General features: G+C 41.0%; 3 protein-coding genes across 8 annotated transcripts; 1 reads left to right on the top strand and 2 right to left on the bottom strand.

Annotated features, from left to right (window-relative positions):
• Positions 1–176: 176 nt before the first annotated feature.
• On the bottom strand, positions 177–7,684 carry LOC147143192 (coiled-coil domain-containing protein 106-like). Of its 3 annotated transcripts, none has more exons than XM_086039249.1 (8): positions 7,290–7,684; positions 4,719–4,797; positions 4,537–4,638; positions 3,867–4,082; positions 3,582–3,638; positions 3,209–3,478; positions 2,466–2,633; positions 177–1,243 (listed from the first exon to the last, which is right to left on the bottom strand). In XM_086039249.1, exons 1-8 carry the CDS (start codon positions 7,299–7,301, stop codon positions 927–929), a joined length of 1,221 nt encoding a protein of 406 aa, XP_085895375.1. In that variant the 5' UTR covers positions 7,302–7,684; the 3' UTR covers positions 177–926. The 3 variants fall into 3 exon arrangements, with proteins under 3 accessions (XP_085895375.1, XP_085895376.1, XP_085895377.1); XM_086039250.1 differs by lacking the exon at positions 7,290–7,684 and adding an exon at positions 5,557–5,714; XM_086039251.1 differs by lacking the exon at positions 7,290–7,684 and adding an exon at positions 5,219–5,390.
• On the top strand, positions 5,657–8,026 carry LOC147143193 (transmembrane protein 238-like). The gene is made up of 2 exons (XM_086039266.1): positions 5,657–6,128; positions 7,315–8,026. Exon 2 carries the CDS (start codon positions 7,317–7,319, stop codon positions 7,644–7,646), a length of 330 nt encoding a protein of 109 aa, XP_085895392.1. The 5' UTR covers positions 5,657–6,128; positions 7,315–7,316; the 3' UTR covers positions 7,647–8,026.
• An 84-nt stretch (positions 8,027–8,110) lies between these two features.
• On the bottom strand, positions 8,111–23,489 carry LOC147143194 (C-Jun-amino-terminal kinase-interacting protein 4). 4 transcript variants are annotated; one of them, XM_086039244.1, is made up of 28 exons: positions 23,328–23,489; positions 21,602–21,859; positions 21,316–21,510; positions 21,112–21,232; positions 19,770–19,840; positions 18,476–18,540; positions 18,217–18,283; positions 17,978–18,138; positions 17,643–17,899; positions 16,874–16,931; positions 16,623–16,775; positions 16,493–16,535; positions 15,262–15,389; positions 15,096–15,149; positions 14,821–14,946; positions 13,835–13,967; positions 13,654–13,740; positions 13,538–13,585; positions 13,329–13,470; positions 13,130–13,172; positions 12,333–12,413; positions 12,187–12,254; positions 11,956–12,104; positions 11,707–11,878; positions 10,212–10,325; positions 10,016–10,114; positions 8,680–8,766; positions 8,111–8,586 (listed from the first exon to the last, which is right to left on the bottom strand). In XM_086039244.1, the coding sequence occupies exons 2-28, from the start codon at positions 21,728–21,730 to the stop codon at positions 8,468–8,470; spliced, it is 2,970 nt and encodes a 989-aa protein (XP_085895370.1). In that variant the 5' UTR covers positions 21,731–21,859; positions 23,328–23,489; the 3' UTR covers positions 8,111–8,467. The 4 variants fall into 4 exon arrangements, with proteins under 4 accessions (XP_085895370.1, XP_085895368.1, XP_085895369.1 ...); XM_086039242.1 differs by having other exon boundaries at positions 10,016–10,132; XM_086039243.1 differs by having other exon boundaries at positions 19,770–19,855.
• Positions 23,490–23,942: the final 453 nt, after the last annotated feature.

The following is a 23,942-nucleotide window of genomic DNA, read 5'->3' on the forward strand; positions in this document are numbered from 1 at the left end:
GTTAATGGCATCATTTTATAATTTGGCTTTTGTCTTGTTTTGGAAGAGCTCATGTTGTTAGTAGGATTCATTAACTGAAGCATTATAGTGGCATATACAGTAGTGTATTCTAGTACAAACTATTCATGTAAAGTTTGAATACATACAGTACAGGAAAACATGAGAAAGGTACACAATTCAGAGACAAAACTTTAATTAACGCAAGGTAGATCAGCTGAAGGTGAATGACCAAAAAAAAAAAAAAAATCAAAACAGCTCAAATCATAATGATGATAAATAAAGGCTCCTCATTCCGGACGATTGCAAAGCGGCTGTACAAAAATTGAAGTGCAAATTGACAAACATATTTTTGCGGATTGTATTCCAACATTACAATAATACTGCAAAGTGATTATTTTTACATCACACGTGTAGTGCGTGGAATCGAATGAACGTGATCCCCAACATAAGACAGAAGCTGACACAGCAGGCTCTGTTTTCGTAGACCTTCGCATCTGTGCTTGTCTACGAAAATCCCAAAAGAAAGAAAAACTCCAATCACAGTTAGACTGCACATGCGCGAGACTTGTGCTGGCATGAAAACAAGACTGTAAGAGACACATTTTATTGCACGTATTTAAAAAAAAAAAAAAAATCCTAACACAAACCTGTTTGTCTGAAGGGAAACGTTTTGCCACGCCAAGGGCCTGATTTACTAAGACCTCAGAAAGTGGGTGCTAAACCCTTTGATGGTTTCCACCAAGGAAAATTTTTGGAGAGCATCTCAAGCTCAAAATAAAGTTTGAAGTGATTGATTTGGAAGTGTTAGTGGAAGAGGCATCCAATATATTGTTATAGTCATATAGCAAATCGGCAAATCGAGCCCTCGGGGAACAAAATGCTTCTCCGCGGTTTGCGGACTTCTTGCCGTTGACCTGCTTCTTGTGTCAATGTCTGAACCTGTAGGAAATGGGCAAGAGCAGGTTGTTCTTCTTCAGGGCTTGCACCCTGCTCAGCGTTTCCTCGTCCAGCGCCGTGTAGCAGCGGCGAGCGTAGTCCAGCAGCTTCTCTTTGGACGGGTCAAACTCCCCCACGACCGCTACCTTCTCGGGCGCCACCAGCAGCAGCTCGGCGATGGGTGTGGTGGAGGCCACCGTGTTGCGATCCACGCCGTGGATTTGGAATGCCTTGGACATGTTTTTTAGACGTTGGTAGGTGAGGAGGATCTTCTTGTAGCGGAAAAGTACTCCGGCAGCGTCTTTTACTGAAGTACGGAACATAAGAAGAGCGTTTAGTTACAGCAGTCAAATGGGAGTCTACAGTATTTTGGACAGTGACGGGATTGCCTTTATATTCCAGCAACATTGCTTTGAAATAAAACATTCATGAGGCGTTAGTGTCGACTGTCATCTTTAACGTAAGAGGCTGTCCTGTCCTGTCCTGTCGCGTTTCCTTCTGTTCTGTCCTATTTGCTACTTGTCCCTTCTTCACAGTATGTAGCCCGATCCACAAAATATCCACAGTTCCCGACTCCTATTTAGCATTACAGTAGTCATATAGCATTTCAGCAGAGGGGATATGGCCCGAGCTCTGCTGTGAGTCGTGAAAACCTGCAAATAATCGACGTCCCTTTTTTGTTATTGCATATATGCCACAAGATGGCGGTAAAGCACTTAAAACACTTAACACCTTAAAAAAAAAAAAAAAAAAGAGGATCATAAAGCACCAACACCATACATCTAACATGTACACAAGTATAAACTCAGGTTCCATAAACGACTGTATTCAATACTATTCCGCGAAAACAAACCGGCTTCTTATGAGGCTCATCGGTAGTATTAGTTAGCATACAAGCATAAATAACGTGCTAGCAAAAATTGATGTGACAGCACAACACAGGAAAAGAAATATGTGCATTAGCACTTTACAGGTATGAAGTCATTGATATCACCTTTTCACACACAATATTACATGTTAGGTACAGGCAAATACAAAAACATACTTTTACTTTCATTTTTGACAGCACATGAGGTGCATTCAAAGAACGCCAACAAAACAGGATACAGTGCTGTTCTTCAAAGGCAGATGGAAAAAAAACACTATAAATGAAGTGAACGTACCGACAATACCAAGAGTCCACCAGATGGCGCAAAACTAATATTTTTGTTGCTTTGGCCAGGCCACAAAAAAAAAACGGCAAATAGACGAGATTTCCAGCAATTATGTGACTATGACGAAACACAAATATGCGGTGTTGTGGTGCTGTGTATGTAGACTTCACTGTTGTTTCAAATACTTTTGAGCTCCCAAAATGGAAGAATATCACATTAAAATGGCTGTAATTTCACGATAATGGTGAATGCCGCATTTTTGTGACACCTCTCCAATTAAGGCTGAAGTTTCAAACCAATGGGGCGGCACACACAAACTCAATTGAGTAAACGATATGAAGTGATTACATAGCAAACCCTCTCGTCATTTCTTACCTCTTTGCCTCTCTCTAAGGCCTCGGAATATCCGCCTTCTCTTTAATTGTTGTTTGTTGCTGTTAATTGGATCTTGCATGGCACTTTCTCCGGATATCATTTCCTCCTCTTCTAAGAAGCCATCATGCTCCAAGTACTCATCCGATTCTCCCAAGAGTGGAAGCGAATCTGATGAGAGAACGAAAACGCGAGTGAGACCTCAGCTAGTGTTTCCCGCGATATCGTTGTCCATCATTGGAGTCGCTTCTATGTTGAGTGTTTTTGTAAACAATTGTGTTTAATGCGTTTTTACACAATATTTATATACTGTCATGCCCTCGCACATGGGAAAGGAGAGCCATGATATCTCAAAATTGTATACAAGCCGTGTATGGTGGCACGTGAACTCAACGCACTTTAAAATAGGCAGCAGGTTGGCAGATAGTGAAAAATTCTTCAAAAATAGGCTTTAAGCTGTTTATTGCCTGTTGAAGTTTATGGTTAACAAAAATATTTTGGGGGGCATCACGATGTCCATTGATTTGAAGAAAAAAAAAAAGCATTGTCAGGCATGTCATTACTGTATTTTTCTATAAAGTATAATATTACATAGTACTATTAAAAAAAAAAAACATTCCAAAAAAAATCTTATTTTGGGGGGGGGCTGGAATGTATTAATGGCATTTTCATTCATTTCAATGGGGAAAAGTGATTTGAGACACAAATAAAACTCGTGACGATTTACCTTGCTCGATTGGTATTACCTGCCCCCAAGTTTCGATGGCCGTTCAAGTCGTTCATCAGCGGTCTTGCGGAACTGTTGGCGCCGCCGCCACTGGCGGAAGTGCCGGCAGTGCTGAGGCCTTGCAGAAGGGCCGCGGATTGTGCCGAGCTGAAAAGAGCATTCATGGAGGCCATCTGATTGCTTATTGGATTGGAGACGTGGTTTTTAGAGGGAGCCGCAGGTGGCGCAGCGGGCCTTCGGTGGATAAATTGGCGAGAGGGTAAATGCGGCGAGTCTGTCTTCCGTTGCTCTACGAGAAGAAGACGGCAGTGAATAAGGGAACATTGCAGGTTTTACACATCAACCCATTAGTACACAATACAAAGTTATTGGCATTAACTTCTCCCACTAACCAGCGGGACTTTCATCCGCTCTTCTTCCCCTCCAAACGAACCGCCTTGACTCGTAACCTGCAAATGCCAAATTGTCACAATTTAAGGCATGGTGATTAAAGCAAATCACAGAAGGAAAAAAAAAAACAAAAACAAAAAAAACGTTATCAGTAAGCAAAATAAATATATATATATATATATATTTTATTGTATGAATTATTGTGAAAAAAAATCGGAGATTTTATTTTAAGGTCATAATGCAAAGCGAGACTATTTGGTATTCAGTCACCTGAATGCTCTTCTTACCGTCACTGTAGTGACACTGATCTTGTCGCTGGCTCTTTGTGGACGAGATGAAACAGTCGAGCTGGCACCGCAGGAAGTCCCTCTCCTCTTCCAGGTCTTCAATTCTTTTCTGAAGCCAGGAGTTTTTCTCCACAGAAATCTGCAGCTGTGTCCGCAGGTTGGTGATCACCATGTAGGAGCTGCTGACGTGAGACGGGACAGCAGATGGCGCCGACTCTACCAAGGTTTGAAACATGTTGCCAGTTTAAAACAACCTCATTTGCCTTGGGAAGGTCCGCTAGTTTAATGTTAACACGCAATGCAAATGCCATAGATAGGCAAATGAAAAGCATTGATGCTGCGGCGTTATAACCCTTTAAACACATGTAGGCAAACAATCTAAAACATTTTAAAGGAATATATTTTTCACATGACAAATGGTAATTTGGGGGGCTTTTTGTCACGTTGCTACATTATCTTTCGCAAAAACGACTAATATTACAACAGCTTGCAGAGTCACTTAGTTGTGAAAAGCTTCTTCTTTTGTGTCTATATGTCTGAATTATATGAACCCTAGCTACACTAGAATCAACTAAATCTGAGCCTGGAACGTATTAATGGCATTTGCATTCATTTCAATGGGGACACATCACAAGCACTAAATTCATTCAAATTTAAAATGGACATTCACCTTCAAAATTTTGTTCACTTTGGTTGAAAAATCCTGCTTGCTGATCAAAGTTGCTTTCCTCCAGCGGCATGGCTACTTCATAATTATCTTCATTTTTTAGAACTGAACAGGAGAAAAAAACCTGTTATGAATTATGGTATTATTTCAAAGTTACATGTATCATATTCGGAACATCATCTTACTCTGTAGGTGAAGAGTGCCTGAATGATTCTTGGACGTGGATGCAGCATCAGACCTGTTTCCATTCTCCATCACCAATATCTATAAAATTACAATAATGTTTGATAAGAGGATCATTATTTATCTTTGTTGCCCGGCATTTATTTTTCGCGACACATATCTAACATGACACGATCATATTCGGAACACATGGAATCCGTTACAAGAGCTGTATTAAAAAAAATCGGGCTTTACAAAGATAATAATGCTGAAATTTGACCAGCTTTCAGAATATTTTTAAAAAATGTGTAAAAACTGTATTTTGTATTTTAAGAGTGCTGTATAATTTCAGAGCATCATAATGACGCTACAGCATTTTATTTATTTAGCCCCATGAGAGGGGCAAAACATAGAAACAAGTATTAAATAGTACAGTCCTAGAAAACAAAACAAAAAAACTTAGTATTTAGTAGTATTGAACGATTTTCTGATGTTTTGTATTGGGTGCATTAGGGAGGTGTACCTAATAACGTGTCTGATGATTGCACGCTTTAACAGAGCTCCTAATTCTGTTTATGTAAGATGATATTTCTATCATTCTATTTATCCTCGCATCAAATAAGACACGGTACTCAAATATAATTACGACTTTTTTTTTTTTTTTTTAGTACTGAGGAATATGCCAACGAGCCCATCAAAACTAGCCTGTCATAAAGACTAGCAACGATCTCGCTGTGAAAATAATACTACGCACCCCCCCAAAAAATATTTTTTTCTTCACTTCAGTGTTACATTCTGTCTTTCGAAAAATACATTTCATAATTTCTGTGGCAAAGGTGCCAATGTGGGTACGGTACGTACCGGATGAAGGCTGGTAATAAGCTTATGATAGACATGTAATAAAACGTCGTTATTACTCTGTCATGTCGCCATCTCGCGAAGCACTCCGCTAGCTAACAAGCTAACAATAACAATATTATTATTGCATGCTGGGTGACGTCATTTCCGATTATGATGGCGTCGTTAGAGAAAAAGGCGCGGATTTCGAAATAATTTATACATTATTTAAAATTGAAACCCCGCGCATAAAATTAAATAAAACTAAGTTTAGTTTGGCAAGACTGTCATTTAAAAAAGTTTTCACGACGTTGACGCTAGTGAGTCAAAGCAGGGGGCAAGTTTAAGGAACTGCCGCACAGTTTTGCCTCGCTAGTAGTGTACAAAAATGTTTGCTTGTTATTTCTAATTGACCTGCGTTGGCGCCAGTGAGTCACTAAGGAAAAAGGTCAGAACAGGTAGAGCAAGTGACGAGGTGTCAGGTTTCGGTGTTCACTGGGGACTCGGGAGTCGGGAGTCGTTCCTGCCGGGGAGCGTCAAAAATCATTTGTGAACAAGTTCACATACCGTGGTGAACAAATTTGGATACCATATAGGTAAGATTTCAAAGATGATAATCATGCGTGTTTTTTTTTTTTTTACAAGTGTTGATCTTGGCTACTTAAGAGCGTGTGCCTTGTGATCTGGAGCTCACAAGACAGGTGTGGCACTTCTGACCGTTTTGACACTAAGCCATCGCACACATTGTTCCGCCTGCTGCTCAGTTTTACAGTTGGACTGTGTACTAGTGTGCTGTTTTATGTACACACTTTTGCGCCATATGTACGTATATTACTGACGCATAATGAGACTATATTTCTTGGATTTTATTCATCTCATAAGGGAAATTCATTTGTCACTGCAACGATATTCACATACAGTATACGTTTGTATTTACATTTGAAACTAACAACAAAGTACAAATACAAGACGAGCAAAATGAAGGAATCGTTGAAATGGAAATTTTGTTGATACATGTATAATAGAGCTACTGTACATTGAAACTTGCAAGAAATTATGACAGTAAAAATAATAAAAATTCTAAACGTGCTTATCCGTTAAATTTAGCAGTCATACTGTAGTGTATTTGAGCTAATGGGGCACCCGTACTGTAGGGGATCGGGAAGTAACGTCATGTGATGTACAGGGGGGCGAGGGAGATCCCGCCGGGGGGGGGGGGGGGACAGTAAAAAGATTGACTCGTGTTTACTCCGAACCTGGTTCTCCTGTCAAATTATTTCACAACATAAGACAAACATTACACGTAACGGTAATGCAGTTTTGTAATCCGACTTTTATATTAAAAAATACAACTTGATTCGTGTCATTTTGAACTTTTTATTCCCTCGAAATAACGTGTTCATTTGTTGGAACATTACAACTTTTATGAAATGCATCTTTTAACTCATAATATTAAGACTATTTTGGGGGGCGTGGGTGGTTGAACTTTAATCTCAATCCCCCCCCCCCAAAAATAAAACGTTTCTCCAAAATATTCCTGTAATATTTATTTTTTACACAAAAACCTCTGAACCAGACGCAGTCCATTATTTTTTTGGTTTAAAATGCATAACTTTATGTCTTTATGTTATGTTTTATCTTTTTTTTTTAATTTGATTTGTGTGTACTGTACTGTAATATCCCTTTGCAGTGTTTTGTTTGTTTGTTGGTCGCGTGACTATTTAATTAAAATTTAATTTAAAAAAAAGATGAATGACCTTTCTATCCATGTTGTGCGTTTAGCAATGGCCCCCAAGTACGACGGCCTGTCCCACTGCAAGCTGGCCCTGGTGTTTGCGGTGATGATGGACCTGCTGGGCGTGACATCCCTGCTGCTGGGCGTCTTTGCGCCGCTGGAGATCGGAGGAAGAGACTTTGGGGATTTTCTGGTGTACTCGGGAGCCCTGTTGGTGCTGCTCTCCTTGGCGGGCTGGGTCTTGTGGTACAGCGGCAACATTGAGGGCCTGACCTCCAGAAAGGAGCTGGGTGGCACCATGGGCAGCGCTGTGGACCGCCTGGCCCGAACCCTGAGCAGGAGGATACGGCTCCCCAGGACTCGGAGCAGTCCCACGTAGACGCTCGCACGCTGCCTGATGCGAAGGAGTGCCACTGTGTACAAGGACAAACAGCAATTGTAAAGCAATGCAGTGCCGTGTGTTTCCGTATTCCTTATAGAGGGATACCTACCCGTGTCGCATATACCTTGTTGTCCTAATTATAGTCAAACAAACCAAAACTGAAGCTATGAAATAAATCACTTTTTTTTTTTTATGTACAAGATTGCAACTATTCTCAATAGTTGCTGCATGTTGGAACCATGTGCACAACTGCATTTAAATACTGTATAAAATAATAATGACACCCCCTAGGCTTTGGAGAAGATATTAAAACGGTAAAACAATCAAACGTTCCAAAGAAAAACATGATCACAGAAATAAATAGATATCTGCTTACATTCCAGAGAGGTACAATTTTAAAGTGTGGAGAGGTATTTGCCAGTAGAGTATACGTTATTAAGAATGTACTTCAAGCCCGAAACTGAAAGAAAAAAAACAATTTAGAAGAGTGATGCTGATTCCAGTTTGTCGTTAACAAGACAATATATACAGTACACACAAGGTGATTGAACAATGTTACGATCGCGTTTTCATGTTCATAAGCAAAGCATTTGGAACAGATGGCAAACTTTGAATGCAGCAAACTGGCAGATGTGTGCATTCAAGTGTATCTCAGTGAAACCCAAAGCATTACTAATGCTACCCAGTAACAGGCAGAAGGACAAGGAACAGAATTAGGGCACATTTGCATCAAGCCGGCGGCGGAAAAGGCACACAAGGCTATTTTTTGTGGGGATTAACGTAGTGAAAAGATTTGACAAAGTCTGTCAGAGGACATGTCAGAGGGCAGAGCTGGGCACGGGCGCACTGCAATTCTGCCAGATGATCATGTGACTGCGTTCAAATCGCTGCGGCGTCGCTTGGGACAACTCCGCTGAGCCGTCGCTCTCGTCGTCTCCTGGAGGCGTGAGTAAAAATCGGTCAGAAAAAAAAAAAAAAAAGATCGGAAGAGCCACCATAATATATCATATTTTTCAGTCCTTGCGCTCACCGATGCGGAAGTTGATGTAGCCCTCGCCTCCGCTGAGGATGAGCTGCGAGCTTGTAACGTTGCTGCCGCTGGTCGAGATCAAGCAACCTGAGATGAGACAAAAAAACGTGGGGACTGAAGTCAGCTCTTAATTTAATACCAGCGCTATCACATTGCAACGGAAACAATCAATACTATGCATTAGGGGTGGGAATTTATGGGTACCTCACGATTCGATCCGATTACGATTCAGAGGCCCACGATTCGATTCAATTCCGATTCATAGGCTTATGATTCGTTTCGATTCCGATGCATCACCACATTGGCTTATATTTTATAGACCCTGCGAAACACTTGTACCTTTTTAAGAACAAAAAACTCAAGCAAGAGCAATGATTTATATTTCACACTTTGACTTCGCTGCACTCGTATGAGGTTTTGCTTGTTCCGCCATTTTGTCACGTACTAGCTTAGCCTAGCACAGACATCTGATGTACAAACATACTTAATCACTTGCACATGCTTTTAGTTTTTTATTTTTACTTTATATATCGATTATTAATACCTATGAACCGATTCAGAATCTTTTTAATTTGCCGATCGATGCATCGAAAAAAACGATAATCGTTCCCACCCCTACTATGCATAATCGCAATACAGCTCCGAATTGACCGGATAACATGGCAAAACCATAAAACGGTTGCATAAAATACTGTACATGACACTCACCAGAGATGCTGATAATTGAATGTAACATTGTATGCAGATTCCGACAAACGTGTTGTGCTACAAAGTAGTGGGTAACGTTTTTTTTTTGTTTTTTGTTTTCACCAATGAATCAGAGAACAGAAAAAAGCTGATGTCATTGAGGAGGGCATCAAATTTGAAATCTGATTGGTTGGGCATATGAGATTGACATGGCAACACATACAGGCTGAAATTTGCTGGACACAAAAACACAAACAAAAAAAATCTAAAATACACAAAGTGGCAACATAAAAACGCTGTGAAATGAAGAAAATAAACATTGGGAATACATATTTGAAATAATAGAGTTTCGTGGGAACAAATACAGTGGCGATTTGAGATACGTGGCACTTACTGCTCCTATCTCAAAACGGAAACAAATAAGCCAAGCCACGGCTCATACCATAAAAAAAAACTTGGAAGTCAAGGCACTCATATCTCAAGACACCACTGCATTCCAATTTAGGTTGTGAATGTAAGTCAGTAATTCTGACAGCGTTTAGGCCAGCAGAGAAGGCATTTCTGGCCCTCACCATTCACAACTGCTGGAAAAAAAACAAAACTGCAACAACACTGCACAAGAACTCGGTGGCATTTATAAGCTAATGACCTGGTGCGGCAATGATGAAGCGGACAGCTTGTCTGTGTCCGTGGTAACACAGCTGGCCCGTCTCAACGGAGCAGTATGGGATGGAAACCGCTTCAGACGCTGCGGAAGACAAACTCACTGATTGATAAAAAAAAAATATATATGGCTGCTTTCCAAAGTATGACATGAAAAGTATGAAGTAGTGCAGGGCGCTTACTTAACGACAACGGGATGGAGAGGATTGCGCCGCCCGCCGTGCCCACCCACAGGCGGCCGGAGATGACAGCCAGAGAGGAGATCTGAAGAGGCGAGAGGTTCAGGAAAGCTTGGCCTACAAACACGCACGCACGCACGCACACACATACATACACACACATTGAGAGGCATTAGGAACCAAGTACAAAGACTTCGTTACAGCAAATAAATTGATTTTCATGTATCTGTACTAGGGCCTGATTGATGAATCAGTCTTAAAATCGGCAGATATTAGCTCTTTTTCGACTCAGCAAAAAATTTTTTTCCCAATTTCTTTTCCACATTAACACATTATTCACAATTATATTAAAAAAAACATTTAAAAAAACCCACAATAAACATTTTGCCATTTTTCCTCTGGTGTAAGGACAATGTATTGTAAAACAGAAAAAAATATTCTCCCCATATTTCATATCTTTGTTGTTGTATGCGTCAAGTGAAAAAAAGAAAATTATTTTAGTCATTATATCAGCCTACTAATCAGTTATCGGAATTTATCCTGCCAAATATCGGAGTTAGCATTAGCCTAAAAAAATCCATAATGGTCGAGCCCTAACCTTTACTTTACTTGAGTATTTATTTTTCTGACGACTTCTTTTTTTTTTTTTTCCCCCTGAAATGTGAAAACACACATCTGTATTTTGTACTCCTTTGCCTAAACAGAAGTTATAAATAGAGACAGACCAATATGTTTTTTTTAGGGCAGATATCAATGCCGATTAGTAGTCAAAGAGGGCGATAACTCCAAATATTTGGAGCTGATATTCCTTTTCAGTAAAAGGGAGCATATTGGCGTCAAAATTTAAAACAAATAAAATAAAAACTCCAACTCTTAAATTGTTGAAATGTCTTTCAGCATAATGTTTGTTGAACAGCTTTTCAGATGTGCAAAACGTTTAAGTTTAAAAAAATTGTTTTTTTAATGAATTTTTGACAATAGAAAAAAGTTCAGGGAGCTCCCAGAATCCTCAGCATGTCTTAACAAGTTCAATGAAAACTTGAAGAAGTAAAGAGCTCGATAGTTTTCTACAGTAAATAGTTTTCCAAAATGTCAAAACAACTGTAATGTTAAACGTTGACACATCTTTGTTTGCATTTCAAACAAAAAAGGTGCGGAGAATTCCCAGGGTCAGCAGCCTCTATCAGAAAATTTAAATAAATACTCCCCTTAAGTTAAAACAGTTTTAAATTGATCTCAGGTGCCAATATTCGTCAAAATACAGAATATCGGTGCAGATAATCGGTCCATCCCTAAAACTTGAGAATCAAAACTTCACAATTATCAATAGCAAAAAAAGTAGCCATATGTTCCAAATAGGCTTGTAACCCCTTGACCTAAAGTCATTTTTTGTATCAGTAATTTGAAATCCAAACAAACCGCAGTTCAATCAATGCCCCCCCCTAATCGTGTTCAACTTGGGAGGTTTCCTCTGTACAAGAAAGGACGACGCACTCACCCAATGATTTGGTAACCAAAGCAGCAAAATCCACTTCCTGTAACGGGCGTCCAGTGGACCAGTCAAAAAGCCTGAGGACGGAGTCAAGTCTGCAGGACGTCCAAACGCCACTTCCTCCGGCGCACAGGAAGCGAACCTGCTGCTCGCTGCGCTCCGAGACTGGAAAAACATGCTGGCGAGGCAAAGAACAGAGTAGTGTGCACTCAAAGTCACCCCAGCATGAAAGAGACCCTCTGTCGGCTGAATTACCTCCACCTTCCTCCTGTTAATGTCAACCACGTGGACTCTGTTCCAATATCCAACCCACAAGCGTCCCCCTTTAGCGAGACAGCAGCGGATTGGCTGCACGGGGTTTGAGCCCAGTGGCATCAATGAATGTGACTGCAGGTTCCAGCCGCCTCCAAAATCACAGAACATCACCTGAATACGTCAAGTCTAGCAATAAACACCATTCCATCTGCGACAACGGACAGCGGTTACCGGAACTACTTGAGAAGAACGCCAACGTTCCGTCACCTAGGCCGGCTATGACTTGACCCTGGGAGTATCTGTCAAAGTAAAGTGCAACATGTTGGCAGGAGCGCATGATGATGTCAAGATGAGAATAACTCAAAACTTGACCTCACTTGAGTGAATGAACACTTTCGGAGAGGGACACCGAGTGCAGACAGCGCCCCCTGCCTGCAGAGGCTGAATGTATCACTATACTGGAGGAGAAAATCACATTATTTGATGTCGCCAGGTACACAGGTATTTCCTGGAAGGGGGGGCGGGGCTCATTTTGTGTTTATTAAACATGCTAAAACAAATTCAAAAGGCTGTAGGGAAAGATATGCTCAGCAACTAAACAAAACAAAAAAGGCTAAATCTTAGCTTGATGTTAGCATAGATAGTTATTAGCGTTCGTTTATATCAAACGTTTACATTTTTAATTTAAATAATAATCTGTCAACAGTTTAACGGCAGCCAGAATTTGACACCCCTATTTCAATCCATGAGTGAACAGAACATGCTTGTTCCACACAGGATGGCCAGAGCCCAGATTCCAACCCCGTGAGGCAGATGTGCTAACCACGCAGCAACAATTTACAAAAGCAAATTTACATCCCCACGACGGCCTCGAAAAAATAAACGTGAAAAAACCCCCCAAAAAACAGGTGGTGCTATAAGTCCAATGCAGCCAATCAGAGGAGAGAATTTTCCAATGACAATGATGGAGAATGGTTGGAAAGTAGACACTTGAATAGAAATGTACTTTTATCTAAATGTATAGTATGCATCTCCAATGGGAAATGGGGAAAAAAAACGATTTGATAAAATACAACAATACACCAAAATAGCAACCGTACTGGTTGTGACGTCATAAAAAAAAAAAAAAAAAAAAGCAAATGCGGACAGGGTTGCTTGTTCAGCATACATTTACCTTCCTTCCTGAGTTCCAATCCACACAGTTCCTGGAGAGTCCCCTGACATAACAAAAGACAGGAACGCGTGAGAGGGAAACCCAACCTAAGCGCCGCTAATCAGTTCCCAGTCAAACGCTGGCGAGGGTGGGAAGAGATGAAACAAAGTCGGTGGGGGGGCCGGGGGGGGGGATGTTTGTGAGGGGTGCGGGCACTGACCGACGGGGGGCACGGCACAGATGCAGAGGGCAGGAGCTGTGGGGGGGAGGCTGAACTGATCCAGGACAGCGTTGGAGCGGGCGGGGTCAATCACTGTGATGCCACTGTTGGAGGCGGGGCCGGAAACTACCCACACGGAACACTGACCGAGTTTGGAAAAGATGTTACTTAAGGTCGACTGGCGGGATGAATGCGTGTGAGGCACTTACTGTCGCCTCTCCTGAGACCTCCGGTGGGACTGCCACGGCACAGTTGAGCTGAAAAGAAATCAGTGTTTATGTTTAAAGGCGCTTTTCTTTACGACGTGCGCATGGGCACGCCTCACCTTTGCAGTGCAGTCTCTTTGGTCCAGGAGTCGAAGCTGCGTTAGGATCGGCACGTCTTGGGGCTCCGGGACCGATTCCTGAGATTCCTACAGCCGGAAAAGGAGTGTCGACGTGTGTGTGTGTGTGTGTGTGTGTGTGGAATTCTACATTCGCACTTGGAACGGGCGGCATTCCGATTACCTGAGTGTTAGCCAGAGGCCCGCTCCAGCCGTGCAGCTGGCGCTTTCCTAGCGTTCCCCAAATGTGCGAGCGAATTTCTCTGTAGAGTTCCCTTCTCCTGGCGCGGGGCGATAAAATTGCAGACGCGGACGATCTGGGGAGACAGCATTGGGGCCACATTTCAACTGAAAAAGCAGGCGTCGATGAAGGCCACCGGGGAGCTTCCCGTTTGTTTCGTGCTCATGTGTGCGCAACGTGAAACGAAATAAAGTCATTTTAACTTTGATTCGAGCTTTTCGTTTGAATGACGGAGCTCAATAACATAAAAATAAAAAACGGGTAAAAATGGAAAAGTTACACTTACACTTATTTGATCAAATAATTGGTCGATGGATTGATTGTTGAGAATAAAACAAAAAGCTATGATTTAGAAGTAAATGTATAAATGAACTGGTTTATTTTATTGCAAATCGTAAAAACAAAAAAATATGAGTGGAATAAAACTTTTTAAATTGATTAACAGAATAATAGTCAATATATAATGAAAATTTTAGTTTAAAAAAATCATGTGTATAAACTAATTTTTTCGTGGTTTTATAACATTATTTGCCAATGAATTTATTGTACACAATAGAATAAAATATTAGTAAAATTAAAAATTACAATTTAAAAACAATCATATATTTTACTAAATTGATTGTTTACTAAAAAATACTAAACATTGATTCTTTTTCATTTATTTTTTATAAAGAAATTCTTTAGCAATTCACATTTAGCTGATTTCAAATACGATATGTAATTATTATTTTATCGTAAAGTGGTACATATTTAACATGAACAATTCAACTAGATTTATAATCCAGACTCAATCAGGAAAAAGCCATAAATTGGAATTTTGCCAGACGCACGACTTTAAACCCGATCTTTCAACACGTTGGGATAAAAATCTTGAATTGGATGAGGTGCTGCACTTCAAGTAGCTAAACGGCAGAGTCACACTCGCTTACTCGGACTGACTTTGACCAACTTCCTGTCGCTGTTGAGGCGGCGGCAGAGGAGGAAGAGTGACTGATGGGAAAGTGGCACGAGGTAGGATCAACGGTTGTTTGCTCAGGCCAAAAAAGCGATTGAACCTTTAAAAGAAAAGGACAGGACGAATTAAGCACAGATCACGTGACGTATTTTGAGTTGACAGGCTTGCTCATGATCACAACTTGATCCATTCGGCAATGCAGCAAGGCGTCCATTTTGACCCTATCGCCTCCAAACCCCCAAAACTTACTTGGCCCAAACACTTGACCTTTTCTCCTCTGAGAGCCTTTCTTCTTTTGTTGCCCTACACAAGAGGAAAAAGGAAACGCAACTTCAGCGGGCGGACAAACACCGAGTCACGCGGTGTAAAAAATTGCAAAGTCAGACATAAGCGCACAGTACAAAACGCTGCGTACCTGAGTGACTGGCTTTGCCTCATTGCCTCCTGCAGTTCAAACAACCGCTGTTTGTACTGGTTCTTCTCCATGACCACACGAGCCATTTCCGAGCGGGAAAAGTGCCGCGTGGATGTGGCTGATGAGGCCTGAATGGAAAGATTGATGCTGTTAAACAGGACGGACGCACGCTGGCAAGTCACACCTGCGCAATCGAATGAGGTAAAATACGATGAACTCATTCACGGCCAAAAACGTTTTTACTCGTCTTTTCACAGTCCAGCCATTCAATCCCAGGATTTTTATATATTTTTTTATTTTAATTTTTTTTTTCAAACGTTAGGTTAAAAGAGGGTCTGAAAATGTCTGGCAGTTAATAAGTTAAAACATTTTTTTTTTTTTAGTTGAGTTGCAAGCACGCTTTGTTGGCATCAAATGTCATAAGAAGCAGAACAATTCTTCAAAAACGATGCCAAGTGCTTGCGTAAAGCTGTTTGTTGTCACTTCCAGGTGAATTTGATGGTAAAACTAAATATAAAAAAAAGAGAATGACACTTTTCATGAAACCACATAACTTTGTCTTTCCGAAGCTGGCTAGCTTAATGCTAACACACAATGCAGAACGCCATAAATAAGCTAATGAAGCTGGCATCGATGTTGTGGAAACTATTAACCTTTAAACAACTTGTACTTGAATACAAGCGGTATCATTATATCCGGAGATCATATGACAATACGCACAAGTACATATGGTCGCCTGTGAAAAACACGTAGGTCCATTTTATTTGATTTTCTTTTCACGTTAATGCGGCGTCTGTAATGCGGAAACACCATTCATGTAAAAATAAGAACAATGAAAAAAAAATGGACATTAGTGTTTTGTTTTTTTTCCACAGGACAGCGACGATATTCTTTATCCTCTGCCAAAAACGACTAATATTATTGCATCTTATTTGTGATGGTCTTCAATGTTTTACCATCAAATGTACATTATGTCTTTGTTAAAACTCACCCTCGTGGCCAAGGCGCTCACGCCACCATTGAGTTATCATTTTGCACAATTCCTAAAACCGCTTTTCAACAACACTATTCCTGTACACTTGAAAAATATCAGAGCATGCTTTTTTTTTTTTTTAAATTAAAAGTCAAGGCACCACTGCATACCTAACGGAAGTGTCCGGTAAGTAATTAAGTGCAGTTAAATGACATTTTACAGTTGCTAGTACATTCTAAAACAACAATCTGTTCTTACATCATGATCCAACGCCTGAAATTTCTCCAGGTTTTCTCGAAGCCTAAGAAAAGAAAAAAAAAAAAAATCACCAAGTGAATACAACATCAAATCTGACATGAAGCCTACCAAATAAAGTCCGCACTGACACCTTTTAATTTCCTCCTCTTTCTCCTTCATCCGGCCTTCGATTCGCGCCACTGTCCCCCGCAGAGAGGTCACTTCCAGCTTCAGAGCGGAGCGGTCGTCCGTCAGCTCCACCACCCGATTGATCAGAGCCTTGCGGGCCGTGTCGACCGACTCACTGAAAAAGGAGAAGCAAGCAGAGCCGGGAAAATGACACTTGTCACCCACTCGTTCCTCTGAGCTAGAGAATCAGACGAAATCCAAGGCAGGACTCACTGGGTGCGTTTCAATTGCTCGTACTGAGAAAGAATCTCCTCAAACTGGTCAGCACTGCCTGGATGGGGGAGAAATGAATTGAGCGCTTCGACGCGCTGTGAGGAAGAGCTAATGACGTTAGCGCGTTCCGATGCGACGGTTGTATGAAATGATCTCACATGGACTCAATGTAGAAACAAAGAAGCGCAAAGGAAGGAAAGGGTGCGGGGGAAAAAAAAAAAAAACGATGTCCAAAAAGTTTGTGATCTTTTCACGCTGAATAAGGGAGATGAAAAGTGGGATGTGCACCATATCGGCATGCCCACAATCACCAACACAAGTATCGATGATAGCTAATTTAACTTCGACTTTCATTGCGACTTTTTGTAATCACTTTCGATTGTGCCATTGACGGTTAGAAAGGAAATACGTAACAAGCCACAACTGGCCACAACTCACGGCGAGTCGCTCAACGTGCAACCAACAGTCAACCAGCTCTATACTCTCATATCTCATTCGCTGACGCCCACGTCACTCACCGGCCCAGGCTAGCCCCGCCTTTTAAAGCCACACACATTCAAAGTCACAGAGACTGAAGTAGAACGCGAGGATGCTGACAATCATCCAAAAACAACACCCGCACCTCACATGCACCTACCGTGTTGAATAATGCAAAATCGATTAGAATCCGATTAATCAGTACGAAAAGATAAATAAATAAACTGCACAGGATAAAAATACAGTCGTCGAGGCCCGTGAAGTTTAAGGGCGTGTGTGATTCCGTTATTACCTCTGATGCTGGCCCCTTGGTCAACGCTATCCACAAAATCCTGACTTAGCTCCGACAGCTCCGAAAAAACGGAGTCAGTGTTGCGCAATTCCCACTCCATGTTGTCCTCGTCCAGCTCTTCCTCCTCCCGCTCCTCCTCCTCCTCCTCCTTGGATTTCCCTTGCTTCTCTCCTTCCGTTTCTTCTTCCGCCTTGCACTCCTTGAGCTCATCCTCCAAGCTGGTCTCAGAAGCTTCCGTGTTGGGTCTTGCCGGGGTACTGCCGACGTCGAATGGAAGCCGACATGATTCGTACATGCTGCAAGCAAAGCGCATCACAAGCTTTCGCATGAACTACCTCGCGTCACCCAAGGAGCCGTGAAAGCGTCTCAGTTCAGGGGTGGAGCTTATGATGTCATTGACAAAGTGATCCGAGGCAGACTTGACGACATCGATCATCTTCTCTTGTTTGGTTTCGGTATCTTCCAAACACAAAGTACCAGAGTTGGAGTGCGGGCTCTGTTAAAAGCGAGCGGGACACGACCTTTAGTTGGCAGCCGCAAACGAAATGAAAGTAGAAATTTCGAGTCAATTTACCTGAGAGTTTGAGTCTGACAAGACTTGATTGGATGAGGATTCAGCATTTTTGGGCCGTATGTGATTCCTGAATGTGTCGATAAAAAAGAAAGAAAAAAAAATAAAACACATTAACTTGTGCAAGCTTTGTTGATTTCACTTATTACTAAATCCGGTGGCACACGCATTGCCTTGGAGTTTAACAGTTTCACTAGTACGATTAAAAACGTAGCACAATAGAACCACACGCTACCATTTGGAAACATAACATGACAACAACCTCAGGGGTGAATCTCTTTCCGAGTCCTTCCTCTTTTCCAGCAGTTCCCGATAGGAGTGAGCCAACTAAACGAAAGGGCGCCGAAGATGTGAAGGACGAGATGATCAACAAGAAACCTTGCCAATTAAAGCACTGAAAGCGGAAATCAACCAAAACATATTTTTTTCAAAAATATGTTCCCAGCAGGCCCACTAGTTGAAACACGCCATTCTGATAAATATTGCGTTTGTGGAATAAGTGTTAAGCCACTCGTTTTTAGCCATCACTGGGGGCGGCCATTTTGTCTTCTGTCGACTGAAAATGACATCATAACTGCTCACAACGACCAATCACAGCTGACCTGTTTTCTGAATCTGAGCCGTGATTGGTCATTGTGAGCAGTTCTGATGTCATTTTCCGGAGACAAAATGGCCGCCCCTAGAGATGGCTAAAAACTAGTGGATTAACACTTATTCCACAAACGCAATATTTATCAGAATGCCTTGTTTCAACTAGTAGGCTTGCATAGAACATATTCTTGAAAGAAAAATGTTTGCGTTGACTTCCGCTTTAAAGATTAAGTTAACCCCAAAATCTTCTTAACAATAATATATTCCATGGAGCCCAATAGTCTAAACACGACATTTTGATTGACATTGCGTTTGTGGAATATGAGTTAAGCAGCAAAATGTACGATTTTTTATCCATCTCAGGGGGGGAGCCATTTTGTCACTTGCTGTCAACTGAAAATGACATCACAGTTACTCGGGCCTTAGCTAACAACCAATCCTAGTTCAACTTTAGAAAACAGGTGAGTCGTGGTTGGTTGTTACCTAAGCAACCGTGATGTCATTTTCAGTCGACAGCAAGTGACAAAATGGCATTACTTTTCTCTGGCTTTTGATCAGACCTGAATTTTTCGGCTCTTTTCCGGTGTCATTTGTATATAGCGTTTTATGTCAATTTATTGGCTATTTATTTATTTATATTTTATTCATATTTTATATATTATTTATGTCTACATTTGTTAATACATGTACCACAGCCTTTTTTTTGTTTTTTTATTTATTTATTGTATTGTAAAGTGCTTTGTTACAGTTGTGAAATGCGCTATAGAAATAAAATTGTATTGTATTGTATTGTATTGTATTTTCTACAAATGCAATATGAATCACAATGCCGTGTTCAGACGAGTGGAGGCGCATCGAACATATTATTGTAAAGAACATTTTTGGGTTGGCTTCATCTTTAAACAGCGCATGTGCACAGATGATGGCCACATGCTAGCTTTCCAACAATTTGAACGACATCCAACCTTGTTGTGAGTAAGCCTGAGCGTGCTGAGCTCTCTCCCCAGGGCCGACTTCTGCTCCTCCAAGGCCACCACTGCAACACACAGAACTTGGAAAATAATACCTAAAATTATCATTGTATTAGTCTTAGAGTCCCGTTACTAGAATGATATGACTCAAGTGAAAGATGAAAGTACTCAAAGAAAAAAACTCCAAAGACCAACTGATGAGTAACTTTTTTTTTTTTTTTTTTTTTTATCAGTGCAAACAGAAATGTGCAACTTCGGATAGTGCCCAACAATACCACTTTTACCTCAACAATAACGAATTAAATCATTGCAAAATAACATAAATTGAAGAAAATTCAGCCACAAGAATTGGTCTTAAATGAACATTTTTTTTGTTCGCAGGAAAACAGGAACAAGGCAGCTCAGTGAATGACAGAGCTGCTCTTTTTCATAGTGTGGAAGGCAACCATAGAACGTGCCTCTGCTGATGCTTACAGTAAGTGCAGTGTTGCTTATGTAACACACTGAATGCAAAAAAAAAAATAATAGTCCTACTCCATTCATGATCCAGCTAGTCCATGCCCGTTTTTTAAACTGTTAAGGAGCTGAAAGACTTCCGCAAAGGATATCTTACATCAAGCGGTTGCTCGTTTTTAGCTCGCGGGTGAAGCTTCTTGACTGTTTTACAGTACATTGTCCTTTGGTATTTTTTTAACCATACAACACAGGGGAAAAAATGGGCAAAAATCGTCCGATTTTTGGAGAGAATATAAGAATTTCATTATCTTTGTCTTGTGTTTAGGGCTGCATCTAAGAATTATTTTACGCTTTATTTTCCATCTCGTTATTCAAAGACTTTACAAATTATTTCAAGTTGACAGTGCAGCAAATGCACAAATATGAATTCATTACAATTCGGTTGATCGTTGTCTTACAAAGTACAAGCAGATTATTTTTGATTCAACACAAAGAATCAGACTGATTTCATGGAGGACCATAGAAGTGAGAGAATATTTACAGTTGAGAGGATGAAATTCCAAGAATTTGGATAATTAAAAAAAAAAAAAGGTATGTAATCGATTAATCGATTACCTAACAGAATCGATTAATTTGAAATTATTTTGGATCAATTGTTGCACCTGCACTTATGTTGTAATGTGTTAAAAAACTTGGCAAAAAATACATTTTGGAACAGCTCACATCGGCTGATTAATGTCGATTAATTGTTCAGGCACTAAATAATAGCGTTTCAGTTCATTTCAATGGGGAAAATTGATAAGAGTAAAGTATTTAACAAGTCGGATCACAGAATGAATTACAATCCCACGTCAAGGTACGAGTGCATGAAAATACTCACATTGGTCCGCTTGCTCCCTGGCTTTCTTCTCGAGGCGTCTCTCTCTACTTTCCCGCTCCTTCTCCCTCGCTCTCATGGCTCTCCTTTCCTGCTCTATTTGGTCATCCAGTTCCAAATACCTCTAGGGAGCAACAAAGACCACAATATCAAATCGAAGCTCAGCAATCCAAATCACGCGAGCCGACGTCCAAATATCCGGCGCACCTCTTGACTTTCTTTCCTCTGCGCCTTCTCGGCCTGGTATCGCTCCAGCAGGCCCTCTCGCTCAGCCCTCTCCCTCTCCGCCTCGTCCTCTCGTTCTCTCAGCTGGGCTTTGCAGCTGGCCAGCCCCTCCAGGACCCACACAAATATGGGTACCAGCGACTCCACCACACCCTCGCCATGGGTCTCGATAACCGTCTGCGTGATAGAGTCAAGAAACGGTTTGAACTCAGCAGGCTGGGAATGCAAATGAAACGATTGGGGGGGGGGGGGGGGGGGGGGGGGTTACTTGTAGTTCAGAATACAGCTTCCCAGCCTCCTCGCTGACAATGTTGGGATCCAGCTCCACTTCCCCTGCCCCGCACAGCACTCTGTCACTGTACTCCATCGGCTTTTTAGCGGCGCGACCACTCAGCATCAACTGTGAGAGATTTTACAACTCGTCGTGATCTATCCTGGTTTGGGACAGTTGCGCAAACTCCAGCACCACCCATCGTCCGCGACGTCATGTCCCGCTTGTGCTCGACGAGGGCGGCATCCTCGCGGACTGTAACAAAAACAGAAAAGCGATGGGTAAAATGAGAATATGAGCATTTTGGCAAGTTTATTCAGTCCAGTTTGGGGTTGGGGACTTTTGCACGTAGCATCCAAGTTGAAATACAGAATATCACTCATGCTTGAACATGGCCTTTTATTCATTTTGAGACATAATCGGCGGTGAAACCTCAGTTGCGGTTCATGATGCATGACTAACTTGGTGTTTCACAGCAAACAAAAATGTGGATGACATTTCAATTGCAATGGCTTGAAAACAATTTTTTTAAAAATCAAGGAAATAACTTGACGGTTTGAAATGTGTGTTTTTTGAGACAGAATGATAGTTACAAAATATTAAACTGTAGTTAGTTTAATCTACGACAGTAAAATAACTCAGGGCTCCAGACTGCCCCTAAATGGTGGCATTTTGCTCCTAAAACTTGAGACAGTGCAAGTCCATTTTTCATCTACTCGCTCCGGTGCAACCAATAAATCTGCTGATTATATTTTTTTGTTTCTGACAAACCTCTGCTCCACATTTCAGCCAATTTATGAGCAACATAGCGAAAATGAGTGGAGTGAATATTTACTTTGCAAGTCATCTTAATGTGTACAGCCCTAAATTTTCCACATGCACATTTCTGCTTATGTCTAAGTTTAAATGGAGGAATAAATCACTTAACACCCATAAAATCAAAATGATTGGAGCGATTGTTTTGAAGTTTTCAGAGATCGCTTGATGTATTGATGTGCACATGAATTTTGGTGACGACTGGTTGTAGTTTTCCAACATTAAGCGACGTTAAGCTTTTTTTTCTCTATAGTGAACGTCCATGGGGAGAAAAAGGCTATGCCTATAAAATCTAAAATACGGTGGCGATTGTTTTGATATTTTCAGAGGATGACGTTGGCATCATTACAGATGTGCATGTGCATTTTGATAACGACTGGTCGTACTTTTTCTGACATTAACCGAGGTTACTTTTACATTAAGCATTTTGGACTGTACTTAAAAAAAATCTTGCAACACTGATATGGATGACTGCATACAAAACAAGACATGTTTATCACCATGCAAAACTACAGTATCTGAACTTTACGGCATTATGTGTGTAGAGAGAAAGTGCGTAGATTTAGATGAACTGCAGGTAATTGACAGTATCTTATCTGAGCCTAGTCAGCATTTAGGCATGAGGAAAACTCGTGTTCTGTTAAATATTACTATCAACTTCAATTGTGAGTGTTCGAATACAGTCTCATGTAGACGATAAAAGAAACACACTGGCTCTAATGTTGGAATGACTGTACTATATTTGGAAACGTCAACATTTTTGGTAGAATATACAAGGCTAGCTACCAAAAGCTAAAGTTGCCACTATATATAAAAAAAAAAAGTCTGTATAAATAAATAACGTGACTGACAGGAGACACCTGAGACTGGAAAGTGGAGCCGTCGCGTTGTTGCTCGACAAACTCACCTTAAACGTTTGACTCTCGGGTATTATTTCACTTCTTCCTCACACGCTAAAAAGAAAACAGTCAACTTTCGCTCGGGTTTTCGTTGTTGAAGGGGGGGAAGTGTCAATTACACCGTACACAGGCAGTTTGGACAAAGGGGCGGGGTTTGGGTTTGACGCGTGTCTCGTTTTAACGTATGGCCAATCAGGTAAACGTATTACTTTTTGTAGCCAATTGTAGGAGACATAAGGCGGGGCTTGGACGGCTGGTGTTTTTAGAGATAAAAAAAAAAAAGTTCCTGAAACTTGAAGGGTGACACGTGACCATGTGGTGTGTCAGGTGACTTGGGTTGAATTCCAGCGCTGATACCTGACTGTGGAAATTGTTCACATACCTGAAGAAGTAAGCACACTTTTGTCAACCTGCCGCCGAGGTTCAACAAGACTAAACTCAGTTTGTTATTTTAGTGTTATTCATCTTAATTTTACAGTTCAACACACAGATAAGTATTTTAAAATGCTACTTGACACATTCGTTGTAGAATTCAGAAAGGTTTTATGATGGCAGCAACAAATACATTCATGTTTCATTATCTCCTGTTTTGAAACAGATCATCTTTGAGGTTTCACTTTTGA

The sequence above is a fragment of the Filicampus tigris genome, chromosome 8, assembly GCF_054856515.1.
Source record: "Filicampus tigris isolate MCC_2025a chromosome 8, RoL_Ftig_1.0, whole genome shotgun sequence".
NCBI classification, from domain to species: Eukaryota; Metazoa; Chordata; class Actinopteri; order Syngnathiformes; family Syngnathidae; genus Filicampus; species Filicampus tigris.